At 30.1% G+C, this 26832-nt stretch overlaps 1 protein-coding gene across 4 annotated transcripts in view; it reads right to left on the bottom strand.

Annotated features, from left to right (window-relative positions):
- Window positions 1–532: 532 nt before the first annotated feature.
- ECT2 (epithelial cell transforming 2) overlaps window positions 533–26832 on the bottom strand; it is a 55919-nt gene continuing 29619 nt past the window's right edge. For all 4 annotated transcript variants that reach the window (XM_016156124.2, XM_016156192.2, XM_036219064.1 and 1 more), the window contains 10 exons: window positions 25379–25489; window positions 24625–24721; window positions 23015–23096; window positions 17421–17499; window positions 17130–17249; window positions 14004–14142; window positions 12584–12738; window positions 6093–6200; window positions 4800–4946; window positions 533–1851 (listed from right to left, as the gene is read on the bottom strand). In XM_016156124.2, the coding sequence (XP_016011610.2) occupies window positions 1762–1851; window positions 4800–4946; window positions 6093–6200; window positions 12584–12738; window positions 14004–14142; window positions 17130–17249; window positions 17421–17499; window positions 23015–23096; window positions 24625–24721; window positions 25379–25489 (1128 nt within the window). In that variant the 3' untranslated portion in view covers window positions 533–1761. The remainder of the gene's footprint in view (window positions 1852–4799; window positions 4947–6092; window positions 6201–12583; window positions 12739–14003; window positions 14143–17129; window positions 17250–17420; window positions 17500–23014; window positions 23097–24624; window positions 24722–25378; window positions 25490–26832) is intronic.

The raw sequence follows: 26832 nt of genomic DNA, 5'->3' as shown, positions 1-26832 counted from the left end.
GTACACCTCTTATTAGATTTATTCTTAAGTATTCAATGGTTTTTATACTATTATAACAGGTATCTTTTAAGGAAAAGTATTTTCAGCTTGTTTGTAAGCACTCCGGTGTCAATAAATACAATTGATATTTCTGTATTAATTTTGTAACAGAATTTCATCTAATAACTTATTTTCATCCATCCAATATGTTTCCAATGGAAATCTTAAACTTTTGGAAGGAATCACAGCTCCATTCCCAATAAAATAATAAAAGTAGTGTATTTTCTGCCAGAAAAAATGCATATATGCATGTAAACACAAAATTTTATAAAACTATTATTGGCTCTACTACCTCCATTCTGCAAAATAAATTCCAGATTTAAAACTCCTACCCTACACATAGCCCAGTATACATAATGCTCAAAAATGGAGGAGGGAATATGCAAATAAATATGCAAGCAAATACCCAACAAGCAGAAGTTGATGCAGGCATTCGTACTAATCTATAAAAATTTGTCTAAAAGTGGTTTAAAACATGAAACATAAAATATACTCCAGTTTTAAGTATTTATTTACAAAGTTCTTACTAATACAACTGGGTTTAAAATATACCAATAAAGGATCATATACTATTTAAAAGTGGCACATATGGTATAGGAAAAACTCTATATAGTCAGTTAAACTATTAAAGCAGACAACTGAGAATTGTTAAATGTCAATTAAATGTTTGTAGTATTCCCTAAACAGGTGGGAACAAAAGTGCATATATTCATAGGAACTTAATTATTTTGCATTACTGACTACAAAAGAAAAAAAACTATTGTGAATGATAACATCAGGGCTTGAAAAATATTTTACAACAGCAAAAAGAATGTATTTCAATTTTACATTTAATTATGGGACCATAATAAAAAGTTGACCATACACATATCTATGTAATTTACAACAGATTAGTAAAACTGATGCCAACTTTAGAGTTATTTCATAAAGAGTAGAAACAATCTTTACTATAATTTCCCCCGTGGTATTCCTTCAAAATAAAATCCCACGCACTATCAAAATAAATCAAGATTTGCTAGTGGCTAAAATCACCATAAATATATGTCTCTGAAACAGCTACAAGTATATACCAATATCATGTTTGTGCAAAACATACATTATTTTTTAATCTTCCTGTCCTTGTCTCTCAATTTGCAAAAGTATTTTGAAACAATCTCCTTTAACTGTTATTCTTTTTAAAGCTACAGCTAGATCTTGAATACACATTAGAATAAAATAAACTGCAAAAGGAACAGTGTTTCAAACAGCACATGTGAAATAAGACCCCGTTACTCAATCAGAAATATTTGCGAGTTTTTGTCTGTTTAAGAACTATATCACTTAATTTCTGCACAAAATGAGATTCACAAATACATATTTCCAAAATTCATTCATGGACAATATACAAAGAAATTCACAGCAGTATTTGGCATCCACCAAAAAAATTTATTTACTGTATTAGTTGCAAAGCTACCAATATCATGAATAATTTAAGTTATTGGACTTCAAATGAAGGATTCAAGAAAAGAGAAAAATTACAGAAAAATCAAAATTATTTTTTACATGAATTAACTTGGAAATGTTACTCTTTCAAGAAGAAAATCATTTTCTTGGCATAGTTAGTGTTATCTATATTCTTTCCAACTTTCACCAAGTGCTAATGACAAGTACCATTTAAGTCAGTTTCTTATGTGAATATGAGGTGTTCTTAAGTTTCTATAAATTAAGATTTTTTTTAAAGCTTCATATCAAATTGGTTGTAGATCTACTTAAAGTATGACTTCTCCTTTCAAAGAAGGAAGGCAGGCTGACAAGGGAGGGAGATGGGATACCCTACAAAGACAAAACAAATATTTATATTTAAAATTTTTCCTTTAAAAAGTTGTAACATACAGTTTAGCATAATGCATAGCATTTTAATGTTTTACAAATTACCATAACAATTAATTAAAAGGCTTCTGACAATTCTAAACTATACAAATAAAATAATTTAAAATGACGGGGTAGGGAGAAAACAAAGTTATTACAGTATTCTGAAAAAAAAATGAGTAGACTAGTTAACTACATCAACTCATTGGATTAGATACTGGCTTACTGTTAGTAGTGGTACTGCCATGAGATATTAATGATTCAGTGTTTCAGGTTATTAAAAACATTAAAAATTAGTAAACAAACTTTGAGGTAAAAAGACAAATGCTAGTGGTTTCCTCTTAACTTAATCATAAAGTAGAATTAAGAGGAGAAATTACTTCATGGGAAATAATTTTCTAAAATTAAAAGGCATACACTTTTAAAGAGTTTTTGTATAATGTGTGCAACCCATGTGTGTTTGTGTATGTGTATAATTTTTCCCCATATAAAAATTGAGCAAAACATCAGCACTTCTGATAAGAGATTATTAAGTTACTAAACTGTCTAAACTTATTGTTCCAGAGGTCAAAGTTAAATATATCAGAATTTTTAACATTAACAAAGAAGCATGCACAAGAATACCAAAAGCCCAAGAGTGAGTATAAATCAAAATGAATTATAAAAAAAGCTACTGTTTCATTTTAACATCCAGGAATGGCTATGTGTAACCAAAGTAGCTGGCTATAAGTTCTCATATATAAGGTAGTAAAATGAAGTGTTTAAAGAGCTGTGTTGGTAAAGTATTACCACTCAAATAACTTAAGTAGATAGCATAAAAGTTTACATTTCCTCAAGTAAAATTTTTATGATTTGCCATATTAAAAGCATATATTTTATAAAAATGCCATAAATCTAAGATTAAGAATCAGGTTTGGAATATGAATCTACTTTACATAGAAATTATTACTATTCTTTAAAATGACCACTTTCATAAATGAAAAAATGTCTAATAGTATTGATTTTTTTCTGGACTTAAGGGTAAATTACTTTATAAAAGTATTTATGTGCCAATATGCAAAGTAACTCTATTTAGCCTAAGTTGGTGTAAATTAAAAGCAGTTATAAAGTTGTGAATTCAAAAGTCCCCACCCACCTAATAAGTAATTCAGTGGAAAAAGAATATTTTCTTTTTTCACAAATACAAATTTCAAATAGCTAATAAGCTCACATTAAACTTTACGAGTCTTGTTTTCATTACTGGTTGGCATATCTCCTAATTCTTCACAAATTTCAAAGATGACTTGGACAGAACTTTTTTGAAATTTGAAAAATAAATATTTTCTTTTAGTATCTCTGAAAACTAGAATGATGTACAGAGCAAAGCCAGAAGTTTTGAGTGCGCCCACCGATAGACTTTGAATACTGAACATAAACATGCTCAGTAAATCCAATTATATTGTTTGTGGAAACAAAATGGATAATCTGTTAGAACAGACGGAAAAGAGGACATGAATGTCTGAAAGATATTTTGGGTACCTCTAATTTATACTGTTTACATAAAAGTGATAAAACCATAAATAATATAAATTAATTTTCTAAAATATTTCTGTGAAATCTAATTATCTTCATTTGAAAAGCAATAATGTTTATAATAGTTACCACGGATGCAGGAAATCTTATAATCTGATTTTAATAAAGAAATGTTTACTGTATTTTGTCAATTTTAATACACTTTCATTAACCAAATTTCTTTGCATATATTTATATTTTTAGTTAAGTACAACTCTCCCATTGAAAGGTTAACTTTGATCAAATATCTATATAAACACACTCATAGATTTAGCAGTAACACTTTGATGCATTAACTAAAAACTTAACTAGCTTTTAAAAAAATAAGTTATTGATAGGATGTGCCTTATCTGTATATACCTTAGACTCATTTTTCTGGGTAGTGAAATTCAGAGAAATCTTTATTGACCTACCAAAAATCATACAGCTAGTAAACAGCAGAGCCAGGATTTGAACAGGAGTGTTTGAGTTCATGATCTTAACCACTATTTAAACTGCCTCTTAGTATGTGATCACATCATATCCACTTACTCGTGTGTGTGTGTGTGTGTGTGTGTGTGTGTATTTAGTCCTTACAGTAACAGTATAGGGTAAGTAGTATTAATCTGTTTTCTCTCGTCTGCAAAAAATGGAGATAAAAGAATAAGAAATATCCTGAAGGATACACAACTAAAGTTACAGTCACTTGCTTTTCTTAACTTTAGTAGGTTAGGTTAATAATTTTACAAAGAACAGATACATTGCTCATATACTTACTGATAGTAATAAATGTTAGAAACGTCCGTAATAGTAATTAAATGTCTAATAATTCTGACACCATTGGGAATTTGTTCAGAATTTGTTCATTGAGATTGTTCAGAAAACATTTAAATATATTATATATATATATATATATATATATATATATATATATATATATATGACTTTAGAACCTATATCATCCTTTGAAGTTCACCAATTCAGAGATTGCATTCTACTAATTGCAGAAATAGTAAAAGGAATAAAACTTAGTCTTTGTTATATTACTGGAACCAATCTTATAAATAGAATCATCACTGTTTGTGTTAGTAAAGTGACAGGCTAGACTCAAACATGTTTCTTTTCTTATAGATTTTAGAACATATCTCAATCGCAATAAAATTTCATATCAAATAAACTACATATAAAGTATGTCTCTATTTCTAGTTCATTAAGTGAGGTTTTCTCAGTTACCTTTACTCAATAAAAGAGGTTAAAAGTTTAGAGGCACATTTTTTAAAAAATGGAGATATTAAGATGTCCATATTTAAAAGTTAACAAACTCCATACCAACTCCATAAATATGAATAAGTCATTTAGCCAATTAAATCAAAGTCACTTACTGCTAATGATGATGTGCTAGACAGACGACTCATTACATGCTTGTCACTGCTGGAAGGACTTCTCCCCTCCACTGAACTCTGAGAAGTCATAAGAACCCTTCGTAAAGCTCTTTTTGGAGTTTTGGAGAAAGAGAATGCTCTTGTGACCTAGATTTAAAAATCTGAGTTACAATTCAGTAAGCCCATAAAAACTGAACATAAGAACAAATACACAGAAACAAAGGCAAATACACATTTTTGTACAGATAGTCTATCACAAAATTAGAATTGCTTTGGACAAACAGCGAGAAAATGTAGTACAGTAAGTCCTCACTTAACATTGTCGATAGGTTCCGTGACTTTAAGCAAAACGACATATAACACAACTGGTTTTACCATAGGCTAATTGATATAAACAACAGTTAAGTTCCTATGGCATCTCAGCAATGTTATAATTAAACAACACTGAACATTATTCAAAGACCTACTGTACATTGTAGACTATTTCAACTGTACACTACAGACTATTTCACCTTGCATTCATGGAGCACTACAGTCCAATGGGAGAAAGAAAGTGGAAGTATAAGCCTAGCCTAGGAGAGAAAAAACCTGGGTTTTTGTCTGATTCCGCTAAATTTTGAACTTCAATTTCTTTATTAAATGATTCATTTGAATCATTTAGCATGTGTATCTACCATACATCATCCATGTTAAATGCTGGGAGATAGAGATGATTTAAAAAAATACAAGGCCTCTGTTCAAATACAAAGAAAACAAAAACTTGCAAATCCAGCAATAGACTATGGCTGCAAATTTCACCCAGACTATATAATTCTAGTTCTACTTTTAAAAAACCCTATTGCCAAGATTCTTATGTAGTCCTCAACAAGCCTGATAAGGTAAGTAGGGAAATTATCTTCATCATTAGAAGACTGAAACCCACATATGGTCGGGGTTAGATCCCAGGTCTCCTGATTCTGTAATGTGCCCTTTGCTAAAAAAAATGTCTGAGGCAATAATTAAGATAAATGCACACGTATCTATACCTAAAACACCATCAGTACACTTCTATTGAAGTAGAGTTCACAGAAGTATCACTGTAACAAGAACAGGAAGGATAACAAGTTGTTATAATTACTGTGCCAAAGAATTTACTAAACTAAAATTATTATCTCTGTGGACTATTTCCTAGAAGCAAAAAACAACTTTATTTTACAGGCTATCTTTACATTGGTGTTTATGGCAATATTATTTTAATATACTCTGAAAAATACGTTTTTGGAGATGTTAAATAATAACTTCACTGAGACTCACCTTTTTTGAAGTCTTTTTTATTGCTCTAGATGCTCTACTCAATGTACTGTCCATATCTTTTGTATTTACTTCAAAGGATTCTGGATCAGCAGTGTAAATGAGATTTTCCTGTTGAAAAAATAAACATTTTTATTATTTTAAAGTAAATTTTAAAAAACACAACTGTTTCTAAAAATCAAACCTTTAACCACTTATATACATATGGGAATATATATATAAATGAAACGACTCAAGACTTTTGATGTGTTTGCTCAACTTTCTCTTTTCCACATGATCTATTTACTATTTACATTTTGGTATAGTCCCCATAGATATTTTCCTCCATGTATAAAATAATTTTATTTTAACAAAATTGGAGTCATACTATTCAGTTTTATATTTTATGTTTTTCAATTAGCTGTATATGTGTATTTTTTCATGTCATTTAATAATCAAAGGAATTATTAGTGAACAGCTTAGAAAAGGTTCTTCTGATTATATTAAAATTAATTTTATCATTCTATTTTTTGAACAGTTAAACTGTTTCCACGTCTTAAGAAATAAACTATTACAATAGCAAGAACTTAGGAATAAACTTAACCAAGGAGATGGAACAACACTGTAAACTACAAAACATCATTGCATTGCTGAAAGAAATTAAAGAATACACCAATAAATGGAAAAACATCCCGTGTTCATGAACTGGAAGACTTAATATTGTTAAAGTCAATACTACCCAAAACAGTCTACAGATTCAGTGATTCAATGATTTCTTTTCAGAAAAAGAAAAATTCATTCTAAAATTCATATAGAATCACAAGAGATCCTAAATAGCCAAAGTAATCTTGAAAAAGAACAAATTTGGAAGTCTTGAATTTCCTGGTTTTAAAACTTATTACAAAGTTACTGTGATCTAAATAAAGTACTACCATAAAGGAATAGAATCAAATGGAATGCATTAGAATAGAGAACCCAGAAATAATGGAATAGACTAGAGAGCTCAGAAATAAACACTCACATAGTCAAATGATTTGACAAGGGCATCAAGACTATTTAATTGGAAAAGGGCAGTCTTTTCAACAAATGGTACTAGGAAAACTAGATATCCACAGACAAAAAGGAATGAAGTTAGACCCTTACTTTACACGATATACAAAAATTAACTCAAAATAGATCAAATATCTAAAAGCTAAAATTATAAAATTCTTAGAAGGAAACATAGGGCAAAGCTTCAAGGAAGTGGATTTAGCATTGATTTCTTGGGTATGACACCAAAGGCAGAGGCAACAAAAAAAAAAATTGGACTTCATGAAAATTTAAAAATTGTACAAAATACATAATCGAAGAGTAAAAGTGCCAACTCACAGTATTGAAGAAAATGTTTGCAAATCATATATTTGGTAAGGGATTAATCTATCTATAAAACAGAATTCCTAAAACTCATCCAAAAAAGATTAAACCTATGTTTTCTGATGAGATTTTGAAATGGTTTGCTTTTTCATTTATAATTCTTGAATCTATAATTTATGTAGATACATGGTTAGGATATACATCTAATTTTCTCTAAGTACTTAACCAACTATCTTAGCATCATGAGTTAACAATCTTATTAAATGGCTATGGTTCTACATTTACCATACAATAAAGTCTTATTTCAAGGCCATCCATCCTTTCCATTGACCCACCTGTAAATTTCTCAGTGTAAAATGTTCTGATCATTATAACTTTAAAAATACGATTTAATATCTCATAAAGAAAGTACTATTTTCTTAATTTTTTTGTTCTTTTTTTCTTTATAACATCATTGGAATTATCCTGTCAAATTCCAGAAATTCCCTATAGGATTTTATAAGGACTTCAGTGAATTATCTTTATGGCTAATTAGCATTCTCATTCAGGAACACCACAGGTCTCTCTGTAAACTGTTGTTTTCTTAAAATAGGTTTCATTTGTTCCTTATAAGACTATTCCTAGGTAAATACTAAATTTATACCAAATTTTATTGGAAAGGGGGTCTTCATTACCTACAATTTCTAGTTGGTTACTGTTGGTAAAGAGGAAAACTATTGATATGTATACATTTATATTTTATTTGGCTACTTAACTAAACTCTAAGTTCTAATAATTTTTAGTTGGTTCATGTCAATTATCTAGACAATCATTTGAAAAAGAACTCTGAATAGTTAATATCTCTTGCCAATCCATGAGAAACAAAGTAGTAAGGATTGTGATTCAAGCTCTGCCTAACCGCACATACAATTGCAAGGTTTTGCATTATTAAGATTTCCTACATCTCATAGAAGGATCACATTTCCTACACTGCTGTAGATATGGCACCATAAGCTAAGAACAGCTTTAACTTTAGTTTTATGAACTTAATTTTGTTTTCATTTCATTCAATTTTCAATTTTAATTTCATGTGATTTCATTTCAATTTGGATTCATCCAATCAATAATTATATGTTGAAAATCTATTTGATAGAAGTTTTTTATGTTCCTAGATATAGAGACAAATTCAGAAAAAGAATGGTGACACCAAATCATTTTCCTCCACTATGCTTTGTTTTTAAACTACAAGTAATTTATCAATGCTCACTCTGAATTGGTCAAATTATGACATTTTTTAAAAACTGAAAACTGAATAATCCAATAGAATCAGGTGAAAAAACTACTGGAAACAGTAAGACAATTATTTAATAAAAATGATCGGTTACAAAATTAATATACAAATATCAAAGATGGACCTACATACAAAAGAATTTAAACAACTAAAATATCTCATTTGTGCTAGTTACCTAGGAATAAATCTAACAAGAAATGTTCATGTCTATGCTTATATTTCTGGAAAGATACTCATAAAAGTACCAACAGTTAAGACCAATGGGACAGGTGTATATATTTACTGCAGTATACTTTGATTTTTTTTCTTATGTGCAAATATACTTATTCTTGAATATTTAGATGTAAAACATATTAATGTATATTTAATGAAATGAAATAGCAAGTATGTTAAATTTTGGTACAATGCTCTTTTTATAATGAAGGCCCCTAAAATGTAAAGAAGTTGGTTGCTATCAAAGAAAAGAGATTCTCAGTACTTTCTATTATGATCTTAACTATTAACCACCTATGAACTGAATTGGGAACAGATGGTTTCATGTTCTCTCTCTAAGAACATATAAATTGCTTCTGATTTGGTGGGGAAAATAGATATAAGGTCTTTTACATTTCTAGAAGGCTTTGAGTTCAGAATGACTGAAAGGGTAAACCAAACATCTAGTTAGTTCACTAGTGGCTGAGAAGACACTATAAATGTTTAAGATGTAAAGGTGAACTTCCTTTAGTTCTCTCTGCATAGAGGAAGGAAAAATTCAGACAAATCACAGACAAAAAGTACCAAGGAGGGGAAACTTATGTTCAGTATTCTCAGGCTTTTTTCTATTACTCTTTTTTCCTTAAAAATTCCCATTCTGCCCTCTGAAACCTCACCTTCTAATCTATTTTTCTCAATTTCTGAAATGAAAATGATATTTAGTACCAGAACCAACTCAATTTTAAAAACACACTAATATAATTCGAAAAACATTTTATGTCTTTTTGTCAATATATCTCAAGACTTAAAGAAGCTTGGGAAGAGAAGTTCTTCAATCAGCCCCGAATCTATACATACTTAAGACTAGTTCTAAAGACAGATCTGAGTTTAAAAGTTATATAGTAATCAATTTCTCCAATGAGATACATGATATTGTTTTCAGGAGAAACTGAACCTCAGCTACAGATTTTAGAGGCCTATTCCTAGGTGTTATTAATTCAAAGTAAATTTTCTAAAATTTCGGATATCTTAAGCCAATGAGCTCGACTATACATGTGAGTTATCAAATCTCTTCCCCTAAGTTCTTTCCTACTAGTCCTCAAACTCGAAGATGTAAAAGAAAAAAATATCTAGTATCATTGGGCCCCTGCCCTTAGCCTGTCCCTCACTGATTTCCTTAAACTCTGTAATCATGTTTATGGCTTAGATCTTCTGATATGGCCAAATTATAATGGTGCCAATAACAGACATTTATATTAACAATTTACTATGTATGGCTAATAATCAGCAAAATAATTATAATTTTAAATAGAAATCATATGAACTCCATTATAAATATTATTGGCACAGAAACACAAACTCTTCTTGCATATGTTCTATCTTCAATCTATTCTTCATGAAATTAGAAATTCTAGTTGTAAGTTTAAAAATTAAGAATGAATATTGCTACTAATAAGTAGCCAGTGGTTATTTCATCAAGATATAGGATTAGTTTGATTGTTTAAAGAAATATAAAGAATTAATGGTAAAACTGCTGAATTTTAGCATAAGACATTTAGTTATCAAGGTAGCTCTAAACCATTCAAAGTGGAAGAGTGGGCAGAGGGGAGTGATAACATTGCTTAAATTTATGTTAATAAAATTATACTTTTGATATTAGAGGTTAGAAATCTGTAATGATTTCAGCAAAGCTATTGTCTAACCTCAGTTGATTTATGAGCCTTAAGAGTATGGACCACACAATTGAAGGTTACGTGTTGGCAAGAGACCAAAAATATATACCTAAATATTCTGAGGAAAAAATTTTTACCAGATTAAAACTTTAATATTTAAATTCTGAAATAACAGAATTTGGGACATAATATCCATGGGGAGAAAACCTATCAAGAAGGTTTAACTGAGAATAAAGATATCTGAGAATAAAGATTGTAATGTAAGCTTTAAACTCATGGCCTTAGTTTCACATGTGAAGTAATATTATGTTTTCTTTCAGCCTGAAAATTTTAATTCTTAAATCAAATGAGCATGACGAATGAAATAGTGTAGAATAGTTTGACTTATTTTACTCATATAATTTAAGCTCCAATTATTTAGAGCACCAAAAAATATATAATGAAAGAATAGAAACTACTGATTCAAAGAATCAGAGATTTTTCTCTTTTACATCTTTTGTGTATATATATTTAAATACTTTCTCTTCAACATGGCAAATGTTCTCAAATGATAAGACACTGACAAGGACTTTTTAAAAATTTACTACGTATAGCATTTTAAATGTGGGAAAGAGCGCAAATGAAGTCACTAAATATGTAAATTTACGAACATATTTCTTAGTAACAAAATTTCACAACTCGAAAGAATTTCATGGTTTAGGACAGTATAAATCAGGACATAGTTAAATGTTTGCTGCCATCTTGTGGTTAATTTTACTTGATGAAATTTTTTCCATTAGTTGTTTATATTTGAGTTCTAGGATTATCAGCCATCTCATGGCTAGTAATTAAACAGACTGTAGTTTAAGGAAATTTTTCCATTAACTGTTTATGGAAAGGACTGCATAAGCCATTGAGTCTGACACCATGATAGATGCAGGAATAATTTTAAAAATAGGCAATCACTATACTGCAAAGATCCATTTTAAATATAAATACCTAGAACTGTGAAAAAAAATTCTTCCTTATAATGGGCAGTTTTGTAAGCTTTACAACAAAACTGTCTCCATCGTTTTTCTAGCCAGCATTCTGTTTTAGGACTAGCATTGTATTTCCTCTATGAATTTTCTTTGTGGAACAAACAATCCTTTATTTATAACACCATATATTGGCCCGCAGAAATTTTAACAAACAAACAAATCAGAAAGTCTGTTAATTGTTCTAAACACTTATGTAGGGGGTTTTAATCAAGTATTATGTACTTTATGAACCACAATAATTACATCTCAATGTCTTTCAAGGGAAGACTTAACTATGATAAAATAAACATTTTATTGTTATAAGACTATCCAAGGCAATCTCACTTTCAGTACTACTGTACTGAAAAGGGTTATCTATCAATACAATCTCCTCTACCTATGTCATTAGTGCAAAGATGAAGGGGTTATATATCACATATCTCCTCCATATGTAATGAAGAAATCAAATTATCTTTTAAGGGACCTATATTTCATCTCCGGTGTGTCTTTTTTAACTTTGATAATTTGATTTTCTCATGCATCTTCACCTTAATCTGTATAGGAAATTATATATTCATAATGGTATTTGATTTTAAGAGGTGAGGAAAACAGCATTTGCTACTTACCTGATAGGAAAAGCAACTTGCTACAACTCACCTATTGCTTTCAGTTAGATAAAAGAACATCAGAATAAAATATCTTCTATTTTACAAACAGCCAAGTTAAAGAGCACCATGAAAATCACAGGGTACATTACCACAAGCCCCAAAGCCTCACTAACTTAGAGCCATAGGAGCTACAAAGTTATAAGGGCCTATGTGTAAACTAGAGACTCAAAGAAATGTTTCATGTGTCTATGCTTTTAAGTTCTTTTCCAAAAGAACTTATTAAACCAGCTTTCCTCAGTATACATAAAAGTAAAACTCTCCTCTATTCATAATTAACAAGTCATTAGAAATGTACAGGGTTAGCTTGAACACACTGCCATGGAGTTTAACTTTGCACTATATTTGTGGATTAAGAACTTACAGCATCCGCTTTACAAATGGTGTTGGCTACATGTCGACATAGCATCTTTAGCCAGTTTTCTTTTAGAAGTTCCTCTGATGTCATCTGGAAACTAAGCAGCACATTTGCCTGCTCCGTTGGTGGCCTCACAAGCAAGGCAAAAGCATTATGGCAATCTAGTTCCAGAATAATAAACATTAAGTGTTATTCCTTGGAAAATAATAGATTTATGCAAGTTTAGTTCTCTCAGACCAACAAAATTCCAATGAAATCATCTCTTCTTCACCCTTCCTATCCCTTCTATTTTTAATTGGACAAAGAGCATCACCATATTACATTGAAACATTAGAATTATAACGAAGTACAATATGAGGGATCAACAATGATAATTTGATATTAAGTAAACAGTATTTTCTATAAAATTTAATATTTTCTATGATGGAATTTTTAAAAATTAGATATCCTTTCTTAGAATTCTGGAATTTGAGTTTCCAAATAAAATGGTATTTTAAGAATAACTCAACTTATTTAAATCAAGTTCAAAGAAATAAAATGTCCAAATATTAAATTACAAAATGTTGTGAGCAATATGCTGAAACAGAACTTATTTTAAACACATCTTCCATTATTATAATCCAAAAATATGAAAATGATTTCAAATAAGCTCCCTAAATAACCTTTAATAAATCCAGAATTTGACAAGTAAAGATAATAATATAGTTGATGTTTGAGTTTTAATTGTTTCTATTAACTCAAAACTTTCCATTATTAAAGGGTGCAATCAGTAATGGAATCAACAGACACTGTAAAAACATATGCCTAACATCCAAAAATGGCCATGCAGACACATCACGAGGTGCTACAATAATACTGTTTTGAGTAGGTACAAACTTTTGGCAATTTCAGGCTGTCAGAGAACTCTCCCCAACACTACTAAAGCTGAGAATAAAACCTCCCTGTAATATACACTTAACTCCATGTCAAGTCTACCACAGTTACTCTGGGTATATTTACTCATACATATCAATACCTGGTCATATCCTAAATGTACCCTTAACAATGTTGCCACTGGTGACAGGGAAGGTATAAGATGTGGAGCACAGGTAATAATAGACTGATGTTTTCTTTTGGATTATGAGGAAATGAAAAGTTTTTGTGTGGGAATAGGCTACATTAAATCACTATTTTGACAGGTAATGGTTTAAGGGATAAAGATATTTCACAGGTTGAGAAAGCACTTTCATTTAGAAAGAAAAAAAAAATCAAATCAGTTGCTAGAGATGGAGTGGGATAGAAGTATTAAAACAATTACTTTACCAGAACTACCCAACTATATGTAAAGATTATTTACTAGTTAAAAGTGTAACATAAGGGAGTGAATCAAACCTACAATGAATATAAGCTATTTTTATTTAACCAATAGTTTATCCAATGAGCATACCTTCAGTCTCTCTTATGTCCAGCACTTTCTTAATTTGAGAAAGAGGCATTAGATGAATATGCTTAAGAGAAGCTGGGGGTCGAGTATGGCCAGGAGGACTCCTAAAAGTGCCAATAACTTTGTGTCGTTTTCTTGCTATCTAATTATAGGGGGGAAAAGAAATCATTATAAGAAATATGAATAAAAACAAAGACCAACTACTTAAAAATAAAATGGCATTAATCACATAAATCTATATGCAGCTCATCAGACTGTTATTGCAGAATTCATATTTGATAAGAAGCAGAGTTACCATGTGACAAATTCATACATGTAATTGTGTGGCAGAAATGTTCACATTTATGTGAAGAACTCAAAAGTCAGGAAAAACAGGCCGAGGGGCAGGATCTATGTATCCAAAAGATCCCAGAGATGGGAAAGAACTTAGAAGCATTGTGAGAAGTAATATAATCAAAGAACCAAGGAATCTTCTTGAGTTCAGAAAGGGGAATAGTTATTCTCGGATCTCTGTCTTGGGCTCAAAAGATAACTGAATCAGAGCAGAATTTACAATTATCTTAGATCCTGAGAATAAAGGAGTGAATAATAGAGAAATGGTTCTGCTGCTCATATTTTTATTCTACTGAGAAAGAAGAAAATTAGAAGGTAATTAAATAATACATTAAATAAATTATATAAAATTTAAATTTAAAGTGCTGTGTTCAGATATAGCTTTACCTAACCTTCTTGCAAAAGAAGATCAGTAAAATAACACTAGAATAGCGAGCAGCAAAAACAGAAAGGACCCTGCGATTCATGATGTCCTTGAGTTCTGTGAATTTTATTAGGTCTTTAAATTTACTGTTTTTATTTCCATGAAAGCCTAGTATGTTATTTTGCCTTTTTAAAAGAACATCTCTTTTGTGGTTATAATCATCAACTGAAAATGTTCACACAAAATTATTTAGATTAAGTTACTTAATAAATTGAGATTGATTGGTCACCATCATAAATATGACAAAGTATGGCTGAAAAGTTATTACCTTTTCTTGACTAACAAGAAAAGATCAAAAGGCAGTCAGTATTGTATTCATATTGAAGCAGAAATACGACACTGACATGTTACATATCAAATATTAAAAGTTCACTTACATTAAGATAGTGAAAATAAGTGATACACTTAATAATTATTTCCACTGTAATATCTTAATATACTTTTGAATTAATTTGATTAAGCAAAATAATTTTAAAGTTCATTTTTTTAAGAGCAATGATAAATATTAATTTTATTAATGACACAAATGCTAGTAAATCAAGGTAAAAAAACAAAAATACAGATAAAATTATTAAAAATATATATACTCTTAAATACCAAATTAGTTCAGTAAAATGTTACATCATATTTAAGAGCTGCCAATATAGATTGTATCCATTTTTAATGTTCTAACTTTTACCATACTCTTCATTCCAAATTTGGAAGGAGGTTTATTATATATTTAAAACAAAAAAGCTAAAGGACAAGAGTTTGGGCTTATAAATCTTGAAGTCCAAATTTAATGTTAGAAATAGAGCTTTTTTAATTACTGTGATTCTGAGACAGGGAGGCTGAGAGAGCGGAGAACAAAAAGTCACTGGTAAATGAGAGACCAGAGTATCACATGATAAACCTGGAAGCTATAGGGAATAACCAATGGCAAGAATTAAAGTGGAAGGTAGGTCAATGAGCCAGTTATAGAAGACTTCACAGACTATGAAGGGGATGTAAGAGCAAAAATTTAAAGTTAGTCACAATTCTCTCAGAATTAAGGGGGAATAAAAACCAGAATGGATTAGCAGGAAAGTATAGAAAACCTTACCTATTAGATAAATGGGGCCAGTTGACTTAGGGACTTCAACAGGAAAAACCCAAAAAAGCTTTAATAGAAGCTAATAAACAGAAGTATCTAGCAACTATGGACAGTAAAACACAATGATAATGCAAGGTGAGGTAAAATATGACTGGTAATTGACTAGCCTATGTTCTCAAAAGCAGAGCAGCCTAAAGTTCTTATTATGGGAGAGACAAGTAGTTCAAAATTATCTGCCTCATGATTTTTTAAATAAATTTCTCAGTTTAGGGTATGGTCAACTGCATATAGTATTTTCACTGTCTTTTGTGTTTTGTGACATTACTAAATGAATGAAAACATCATTTTCCACTAACTTCACAATAAAACTCTGCATTTAACACAACCGATTTTTTGGTGACTGTGCATGACTTATTCTCTCTAAGATTCCCTGGTATTTTATAATAATATACATGATACAAGAGGGCAGCATGAGAAGTAGAAAAAAAAAAGAGGTATAAACTTTTTAAAAAAAAGAAAAAAGAAACCTATCGATCACTTTAATGAAAGCAACAGAAAGTTACCCAATAATACATGTGTCAAATTAGTCTTCTGGTTAATATCTGTTTTTATCAAAACCAACCGTTTTATCTTCTGAGATGAAAGAAAAAATACACTCTTTTATATCCCCCATTTGACTGCTTAGTTTTTAAAAATACACAATTAACAGAATTAAAGAAAAGAGTTAAAAATGCACACAAAACACAATTCGATGTGCCTGTAGGAGTAATATGAGGGAAAAATTTAACTAAGATGACAAATTTAGAATTAGAATCATTAAACTCCACCTGATATACTGACCAATCACTCTGAAACCTGCTGTCTTAAGTAAAAATTAGATCATAATTTATAACATTAAATAATCAAGCTATCGCCCACAAAATATTGACTTCTTTGCTGAAAAAAAAATCTACTTAAATTTCAAAATGAATGCATAATTTTTTTGTAAATCTTTTACATATATTCATAGAAACAAGAAGTTCCTAAAATTCTTGACTTAAGCATGGAAATAAATTGAATTTAAATTATGACTTAAATTTGAAGTCATGGAAATTTATCCAACTTCTTAATATTACGCCTTCTAAAAGCATTCTATTAATAGTAGTAAACCAACAATTGGTCTCAGTGAAAAAAGTGTGATTGTTTAAGTTCACTTTACTTTAAACTTATATATAAAACTTCAATTATAGGTTGTTTTTAAATATTCAAGGAAGTCACACAAATCAGCAATGTTATTATATTATATTAAGTACAACTTTACCTCCAGGCAGTCATTGAAGAGAAACAGAGTTACTTGTTCTCCTCTGTCACAGGGGTGCTCTCCTAGAGAAATTGTTTCAACGCGTTGGATTAAGCTTCGGTGAGAGGATAAAAGATTAGCCTGTAGAGATTAAAAGTATTAATTGAAAAAAAAATCACTTAGGAGCAAGTACTTTTTTTAAAGTTATAAATTTAAAGACAGTGGTACCAAGATTCTATTTATATTAAAAACTGTAAAATCTAAATAACAAGAAAGAAAATAAATCGACAATCATCAAAAACAAATACTGACCGGACATCCATCTACTTCATAAACAACATCAAAAATTTGCTTTTGGGCTTCAGTTTTTCTCTTATCCTCATTAATATGCCTGAAAAATTCATAAGATTATTTTAAAAACTTTAACTTGTAAAACAACAGAATATGAAAACTGCATACAAATACATCACATGTCAATAAAAGTCCTTCCTGTGAGTTTATCTTAATTCTGATAACTGAATCAGTTAATAGGTTCCCTAAAAGTATCCCACTACATTAAAAAAAATTCCACAGACCTTCCAGAAAACTATGTTTAGTATGTTTTACTATAATCCTTACTATATTCTTTTTTTTTTTTACCATACTCACTATATACTTTTAGTCTAAAAGACATTAAACCTGTATGGTCTTCAGGTTAACAGTTCTAAGTTCATTATTAAAGTAATTCCCAAGTCACATGGTAATCATTTCACTGAAACAAAAACTAGGACTACAGCTTCCAGACAAGATGGAATAAGAATGAAAGGATATGTCCTTCTGCCTGAAACAACTGAAAAAATCAAAATATAGAGAAACAAGGTTTCTCAAGACGCTGAAAGTCAATTCCTGTAAGACAGGAAACAAATAAGGCAAGATGGACAACTATATACTGTCTTTAAATTCAAAGCCATAAATCAGCTGAAAGTAAAATGATGAAAATATAGCACCCAACAACAGCAAAATATGCATTCTTCTCAAATGTACATGGAGCAGTCTCCAGGTTAGGCCATATAATAAGCCTCAAAAAGTTTGAGAGAACTAAAATAATACAAAGTATATTCTCTAACAACAGTAGAATGAAATTAGAAATAACAAAAGAAAACTTTGAAAATTCACAAATATGTGGTAATTAAACAACATATTCCTAAAAAATCAACGGGTCAAGAAGAAATCACAATGGAAATTGAAAATATTTTGAGATTAAAAAAACAATAACACAGCATACCAAAATTAACGGGATATAACTAAAGCAATGCTTAAAGAGAAATGTATAGCTATAAATGAATATAATAAAAAAAATTATCTTAAACCAATGACTTAACTTTCTACTTTAAGAAAGGGGCAGGGAGAGCAACTTAAATCTAAAGCAAGCAGAAAAAGGGAAATTATAAAGATTAGAGTGAAAATTTAAAAAAATAGAGAATACAAAATAGCAAGAAATTGACAAAACCAGAAGATGGTTCTTTGAAAATACCAACAAAAGTGACAAAGTCTGTCATATTAACCGTAAAAAAAAAAAAAAAAAAAGACCCAAATTACTAAAATCAGTAATAAAATATGGGACATCACTACTGACACCTTACAGAACAATTATATTAAAAAAAAACCACTGTGAACAACTAACTACATATGCCAGCAACTTAGATAGTTAAGATGTAATGAACAAATTTCTAGAAAGACACAAACTACAGAAACTGACTCAAGAAGAAATAAAAAATCTGAATAGTTATATAACTAATTCAATTAGTAACTTAAAAACTTTCCCCAATAAAAAGCCCAGGCCCAAATGACTTCATTGATGAATTCTATCAAAGACCTAAAGAGTTAATACCAATTCTTCACAAATTCTTCCAAAATATGGAAGAGGAAGAAATACCAAAACCAGACAAAGGCATTACAAGAAAACACCAACATCCTTTGTGAATACAGACACCAAAATCCTCAATAAAATACTAGCAAACCAAGCCCAGCAACATATAAAAAGGATTATACATGATGATCAAGTGACAGTTTTACCCTGGAATATATATTGGAGTTAACAATCAAAAATCAGTTAATGTAATAATTCCATGCCAATAAAGAACAAAAACCACATGATCACCTTAATAGCCACAGAGAAAGCATTCAACAAAAATCTGAAACCTTTCATAATAAAAAAAAAAAAAACCTGAACGAGGAATAAGTGAGGACTTCCTTAACCTAATAAATATACAAAAATTCCACAGCTTCCACATACTTAGTAATGAAAGGTAATGCTTTCCACCTAAAATCAGCAACAAGACAAAAACAAGATGTTCACTCTCACCACTTTTGTTTAACATTGTATTAGAGCTTCTAGCCAAGGCAATTAGGCAAGAAATTGATATAAAAGACATCTGGATTGGAAAGGAAGAGCTATCTCAATTTGCAGATGACATAATTTGTTTACAGAAAGTCCTGAAGAATTCTCTAAAAGTTATTAGAACTAAAACAAGTTCAGCAAGGTTGCAGAGTATAAGACAAGAACAATATATAAAATTCCATTGTCTTTCTATACACTAGCAGTGAACAATCCAAAAATGAAATTAAGAAAGTCCTTCTACTTACTATAGCATCAAAAAGAATATTCAAGAATAAGTTTAACAAAAATAATACAAAACTTATACTTTGAAAACTATAAAACATAGTTTAAGAAATTACATAAGAACTAAATGTATGGACATAAACATTCATGGATTAGAAAATTTACTATTGTTAAGATGACAATACTCCCCAAACTGAATACGTATTCAATAAAATCTCTATCAAATTCCCCACTGTTCTTCCCCACCACCAGAAACTGACAAGCTGATTCTAAAAGCAATATGCAAATTCAAGAGACCAAAAATAGTGAAAACAATCTTGAAAAGAAGAACAAAGTTGGAGGACTCACACCTCCCAATTTTAAAACTTAATATACAAAGCACAGTAATAAAGACAGTGTGATATTAGCATAATCAGAGACATACGGATCCATGAAATAAAACTGAGTCTAGAAATAAATCCTCACATTTATAGTCGGCTGATTTTCAACAAAACAGCAAAAGCAATTCATTGGAGAAAAGCTGGTCTTTTCAACAACAAAAAAAGAACACTGATCTATACCTTGCCCTTATACAAAAAATAGGTCACAATGGATATTAGAGCTAAATGAGTTTCACCTAATGATTTTAAAAAGTACAAAGCTTCTAGAAGAAAACAGATATTATTTGTTACCCTGAGTCAGAACAAGATCAGGAGTTCTTAGATAAAATTATAAAAATTGATAAACTGGACTTCATAAAAATCTAGAACTCCTGTTTTTTGGGGAAAAAAAAAGTTTTTTTAAAAAAGCCACAGACTACAAGAAAGTATTGCAAAGTTGACGAAAGTTTAACTAAAGAACTCTCAAAATTCAAAATAAGAAAACCCAAATAAAAAAAAAAATACAAAAGATGTGAACATACACATCAACAAAGAATATAATATGAATAGCAAACAGACCTATGAAAAAATGCTTAACATTACCTGTCATTAGGGAAAAATGCAAGTCAAAACTACAATGAAATGTATTACTCACTATACATCTATTAGAATTTCACAAATTAAAATATCTGAACATACTGAGAGTTGGTAAGGACATGGAGCCACTGAGAATGCAAAATAGTATAACCATTTTTGAAATGGGCAACTTTTTAAAAGTTACACAACCTAGCCATTCCTACTATGAGGTATTTATTCATCCAAGAGAAGATTTATTCATGAAGGTTCACAGCAGCTTTATCTGTAATAGCCAGAAACTGGAAATAATCAGAATGTCCACTAACACATGAATGGATGAATTGTAGTACATCCATGCAATGGAAGACAATAAAAGGGAAAAAACTATTGATACAAGCAATAAGGACTAATCTCAAAATAATTATGCTAAGAGAAAAAAAAAAAAAACCTGACAAAGATAATATACTGTCTAATTCCATTTAGATAAAATCCTAGAAAATGTAAATCACAGTGATAAAAAGACAAGCAATTGTTGCCTTGGGATGGGCAGGACAGGGAGAGACAGGAAAAGAGATTATCAAAGGGTAAGGGTAAACTTTTGGAAGGGATAAAAATGTTCCTTGTCTTGGTGCTGATGGTTTTGTGGGAGTACATGTATACCAAAATTATTCAAACTATATTTTAAACATGTATAGTTTGGTTAAAAAAAAAAGTAAACTACTAAAGCATAAATCTGTAACAAATTAATGTTTATAAATTAAGCATGTGTAACTAATGGTGTTAGATTCCAATTTTCGGGGTTTTTTGTTTTGCTTAAATAGCAAGGACTAGTTAATTGGTGCTGTCTCATAATTTCTTTTACCTAACAATTATTCAATCAACAATAATAAGCACTTAATCCCTAGACCAAATGTTCAAGCATCTCAAGAATTCAGAAATAGTCAAATTTAATACGGTTTGTAAACCAGTATCACAATTTAACATTAAAATAACAGCTCCTATAATTTAAACATCTATTGGAAATCCACCACAAGCAAGCCATTTAGGATAAGGATATATGAGAAAGATTTCTAAGTTCTCAAGAAGCTTAACTAACGTTGAAAAAGAAAGAAATCTTTAATCATATGTCTTATCAATTTAGCTTATTATACCTATAGCAGCCAGCCTGATAGCAAAGGAGATAAGAGGTCAAACGATTAGTCTAATCCCTAGTTAGGTTATTTTATAATCTTTGTTTACTAAAATGTATTATAAATGAATAACGAATAGCAAAAGTTATCATCAAAATACTAGTTGAGTACTCTATACACTAAACAGGTAAACTGAGCAAATAACAACCTCTCAGCTTTTCTCTTTTCTGAAAATATGTTAACACTGACTGCCTACTTCAAAGAGTTTGTTAAAAAGAAAGATCAAGGTAAATAATGGGTGTCAGAGTTTGTTAAACCATATTATGTTGAAAAAAACTATTATCCTGCCCCAAAATAACAAATCAAAAACGTGAAAGCTATCTAATGGCCATATAAAATGCAAACATAACCAAAAAGCAAAACAGGCATAAAACTTTCAGCAGGAATAGAAAGTGGTATTCACTAATTTGAGCATTATTCTACTGCTTGACCATCACTCTACGGCTAGTTAAGTTCCTTGCTACAAGATCCTTTGCAAGTATTTTAAGAAACTCATGTTGGAGCACCTCACGGAATCTCAGGAATCATTTAATTAAAATCTATTAAAAAGGTTCATATCTGAAGTCTAAAAAGTTTAAGTGCTCTCACCCTCCATGACAAAAAACAATACCAACATAGTTTTCTAATAATAAGTTAGAAAAGATCATTTTTAATCAGAACTATGTCTCCAAGTTTAAAATCAAGCTCCCCAAGTTAATTTGAGTTCATACTTCCAATACATCTCCAACAAACTCCAATAATTTAATTCCTTAAAATTCAAATTAAGAAAGAAAAGGTCAAAAGTAAAAGTGAAAAGGGTATTATAAACCTTTTTATTTCATCATGGTCAAATTCCTCAAGTTACATTTGGGTAGTTTACGTAAATATGAAGGCAAAAATAAGTTACAACTAGAGATTATATAAAGAAAATGTCTATTAGTAAATTTATAACATTTCGAATTTGTAAACCATTGTTCCTCTCTAAGAAATAGTTTAATATCTAAGAAATAAATGTTTTTGATTAAGCAATGTATTCTTAAAATACTTCTCTTTCATCATTTTAATGTGTACCTACACTATTAGAAAAATGATGTTTTATAAACATTTGTTGATATTTTTCTCTCCATTTATGACTCTAATTGTTCTATCAATTCCATTTTAAATCTGAGAAATAATAAAAAATTAAAATAATGCACTTACGTCATTACTTCCTTTAGGGATCCAATAGCTTTTTCTAGAGTGTTTTTATCAGGATTTTCTTCAGCTGTATGCTTCTTAAGATCTGTAATGATGTTTTTCTCATGATTAACAAAAATTTAGTGGTTTTCCATTTAAGACTTAAAAATGCTGCCCATCTTAATAGACATAGGCTGATAATTTTTAAAGACAATTATCTAACTTTACTTTAAAAAATATTTATGCAGTATTCTCTTAAGCGTTCTCTTCTTATATATTTGTTCAGGTTTCCACATTTTTTATTGTCTACACTTACAGAATATGTACTACAGATTTTCTTACACTGCTATCCTAATTCCCTTCTGGTAAAACTTGGGGACTTCTAAATTCCTTAAATTCTCTCAATAGTGCTGACTGAAAACATGTAGTCCTCATTATATATGTTATACTTCCTACTGGGGTCCATGACTCCATCACAGAGAGCATTTGGTGTCCTTAAGACCAAGTTTTGCATAGTTTATAGGTACATGGGATGCTTACACTTTGACTTTTCTTGTCCACGTTGTTCATAATGTTCCCTATTCTACCTAATGGTTTCCTAGTACTATGTCCACCTTACCTTTTAAATGGAATGATAGAAGAAAGGCTTAGAAATGAAGTTCGTTTTAGAAACATTTGATAGATTTCTACAAGTACTTGATGAAACAATAATGAAGATAAGCAACAACAACAAAAATGCTGCTTTATAAAGTTAAAAGTTTGCTTGCTCATATATTCTCCTTATAATATATAAATTAGGATAGCTTTTAAAGACTGGGGAAATCATTTTATAAGTTAAAAATTTTAAACTACATTAGAAAAATATAAAAAGAACAAAAATTATCAACTTTTTAGTTACTACTATAACTCATGTTAACCAAAAAATTTTTTTAAAAAATATATAGATTAAATAGTCACAAAATTAGCTTCCTTGTCAGCTATATATATTACTGTAGTTAAGGTTTGGGGATAAAAATGCTTTATTATAGACATTCCTGTTTGTAATTTAGTTTTCATACTTAAAATATTCATTACTTTAGTCAGCTAAATGTAAAGGCATATTCATCTACTTATTGTTTACTGCAGGCAAAATTTATTCATAAAAATTAACTCTCTGCTGTAAAACTTCCTTCTGTTAATATCTGTAGTTTAAGTTCTAGAGTAAATAAATGCATGTTTCAAGAGTGTTCTGCACAATGTAAGAATACAGAACTTTACTAAGAGTCAGAAAAGAACCAAATAACTTAATACATGAATTCTTTTGTGATTTTGTGGGTGAATATTATGTTTATGTGGATGTAAAACTGATTTTGAATGAGAGACACATCATGAAATGTAAAGAGACTTCTAGTGGAGACATAAAAAGTACAATATTAGTCAATATAATTGATATCTGAACAAATAAAGCATTTCAGGCCAGATCAAATTTTTGTGGCATGAGTGATTAAGATCATCCATAAAGCTATTTTCTATATAAAAGATAAAAACTTTAATGCTAAAATCAAAGAAAACTATGAAAATGAAAAGACATTTTTTAGAACAAAACAGTTTCATGCAAACATCCAAAGTAGTTTGAAAACAGATCAGACAAGTACCATTCAAAAGTAACGCAACACTGGGTAACCTCTGTACTGGTCGGATGAGAAGTTCAACAAGGCTTTGCCGTCCACATTCTGGCTTAGCTTGGTTTATCTGGAAGGATTAATTTATTAAACAACTTAAAAATAAGGGTCTCTGCAAACATTAGACATTCTAAATTTATTAGGCTATACCACACCATTAGTGCTCTCACAAGAACTAAGAGGAGAAATGGCGTGACTGTTGTTCTCTGAGGTTACTCTGGTTAAATAATCTTCCAAAGACTGAAATAACCTTCTGGCGAGCCCAGGGTTAACATCTAACACAGAAAGTGAGTTCCTTTACACACTACTACATAATCCACCTTAAGCTGCTCTTAAGTCTATACCACTCAGAAGAAAAAAACAATTTTAAAATATTAATTACGCTGATACCATTGAATAAACATAGAAAGGCACTGGTAAGAGGGGAACAAATCATTAAAGGCAAAACAAAAATCCCTCTGGAAAATTTTTAGATGTTTGAGAACTAAAACATGTAAAACTTTCAAAACATGCACGTACACACATAATTTTGATTCACTTTGCTGCCTCTTGTACCCTGCCACTGAATATGTCTAATCTTCTGAAGTTAAACATCACTGCCACTCTCAGATACAACTAAAGTGAACAGATAACATTAAGATGTTCTTACATTTTCACTAAAAGTGTACTTTTAATAAACTCTTTCAAAAATTACTCTCATATTTCTATTTGAAAAAATGTACATTACCTTCAGAAAAGCATGAAATCTTGGTTTCTGTTTTTCACATTTAATAATCATTTCCTTGCTCATTTCAAAGAAGTTTACAAAGGGAGGGTAGGTTTTTATTAAATCTTTTGACTAGGAGGAAGAAAAAATCAATATATAATGCATGTCACCTCTAAATGAAACTTAAAGTCAAATAATCGATAATCACAATGCAACATAATGAATGTAAAAGTTTAAAAATAAGTTAATTCTCAAGTTAAATATAGAAATTTATTTTATAAACACCTCAGTAATGACTGAGTTGACTGCTAAACAAAATGCATCAATTGGTATACATAGCCTAAAACCTGAAAGAAACAGAAGTATATTAATAAAGCTAATTGTATTGATATAAACATGGTAAGATTAAAAACTTCTATAAATTTAATTTACAACAAAGGAGCCAAGAATATATACAATGCAGAAAGGAGTCTCTTCAATAAATGGTGTTGGAAAAACTGGACAGCCACATGTAAAAGACTGAAATTAGACCATTATCTTACACCACACACAATAATTACTCAAAATGGATTAAAGAGTTGAAGGTGAGACCTGCAACCATAAAATTCCTAGAATAAAATATAAGAGGTTAAGCTCCTTCACATTGGTCTTAGAGATGTTTTTGTGGATCCGACTCCAAAGACAAAGGAGACAAAAGCAAAAATAAACAAATGGGACTACATCAATCTAAAAGGCTTCTGAAGGAAACAATAATCGAAACAAAAGGGCAACCTACTGACTGGCAGAAGATATTTGCAAATCATGCAGCCAATAAGGGGTTAATATCCAAAATATATAAAGAAGTCATATAACTGAACAACAAAAACAAAAAAAAAACTGATTTAAAAAAGAGCAGAAGATCTTAAGACATTTTCCCAAAGTAGACATACAAGTGGTCAACAGGCATATGAAAAGATGTTCAACATCAATAATTATTAGGGAAGTGTAAACCAAATCCACAATAAGACCCCACCTCACACCAGTTAGAATGACTATTATCAAAAAGCCAAGAAAAAACAACTGTTGGTGAGGATGTGGGGAAAAAAAGAACCCTTAGACTGTTGGTGGAATTACAAAGCAATACAGCCGCTATAGAAAACAGTATGGAAACTCCTCAAAAAACTAAGAATAGAACTACCAAATAATCCAGCAATTCAACTTCTGAGTATTTATTCAAAGAACATGAAAGCACTAACTCAAAGAGATATATGTGTCCCCACATTCATTGCCTGAAGTATTACTTACAATAGCTGAGATATGGAAACAACCTAAGCGTCCATCAATGGATGAACAGATAAAGATGTAGTATTTATATGTAAATACTATTCAACCATTTAAAAATAAATAAATAAATCTTATCGTTTGCAAAAACATGAATGAACCTTGAGGGCATAATGCTAAGTGAAATAAGTCACGAAGAGAAAGACAAACACCAT

This window comes from Rousettus aegyptiacus, unplaced genomic scaffold, assembly GCF_014176215.1.
Source record: "Rousettus aegyptiacus isolate mRouAeg1 unplaced genomic scaffold, mRouAeg1.p scaffold_m13_p_4, whole genome shotgun sequence".
NCBI lineage: Eukaryota > Metazoa > Chordata > Mammalia > Chiroptera > Pteropodidae > Rousettus > Rousettus aegyptiacus.
The sequence above is the reverse complement of the archived record's forward strand: the minus strand, read 5'-3'. Positions and strand labels throughout refer to the sequence as shown.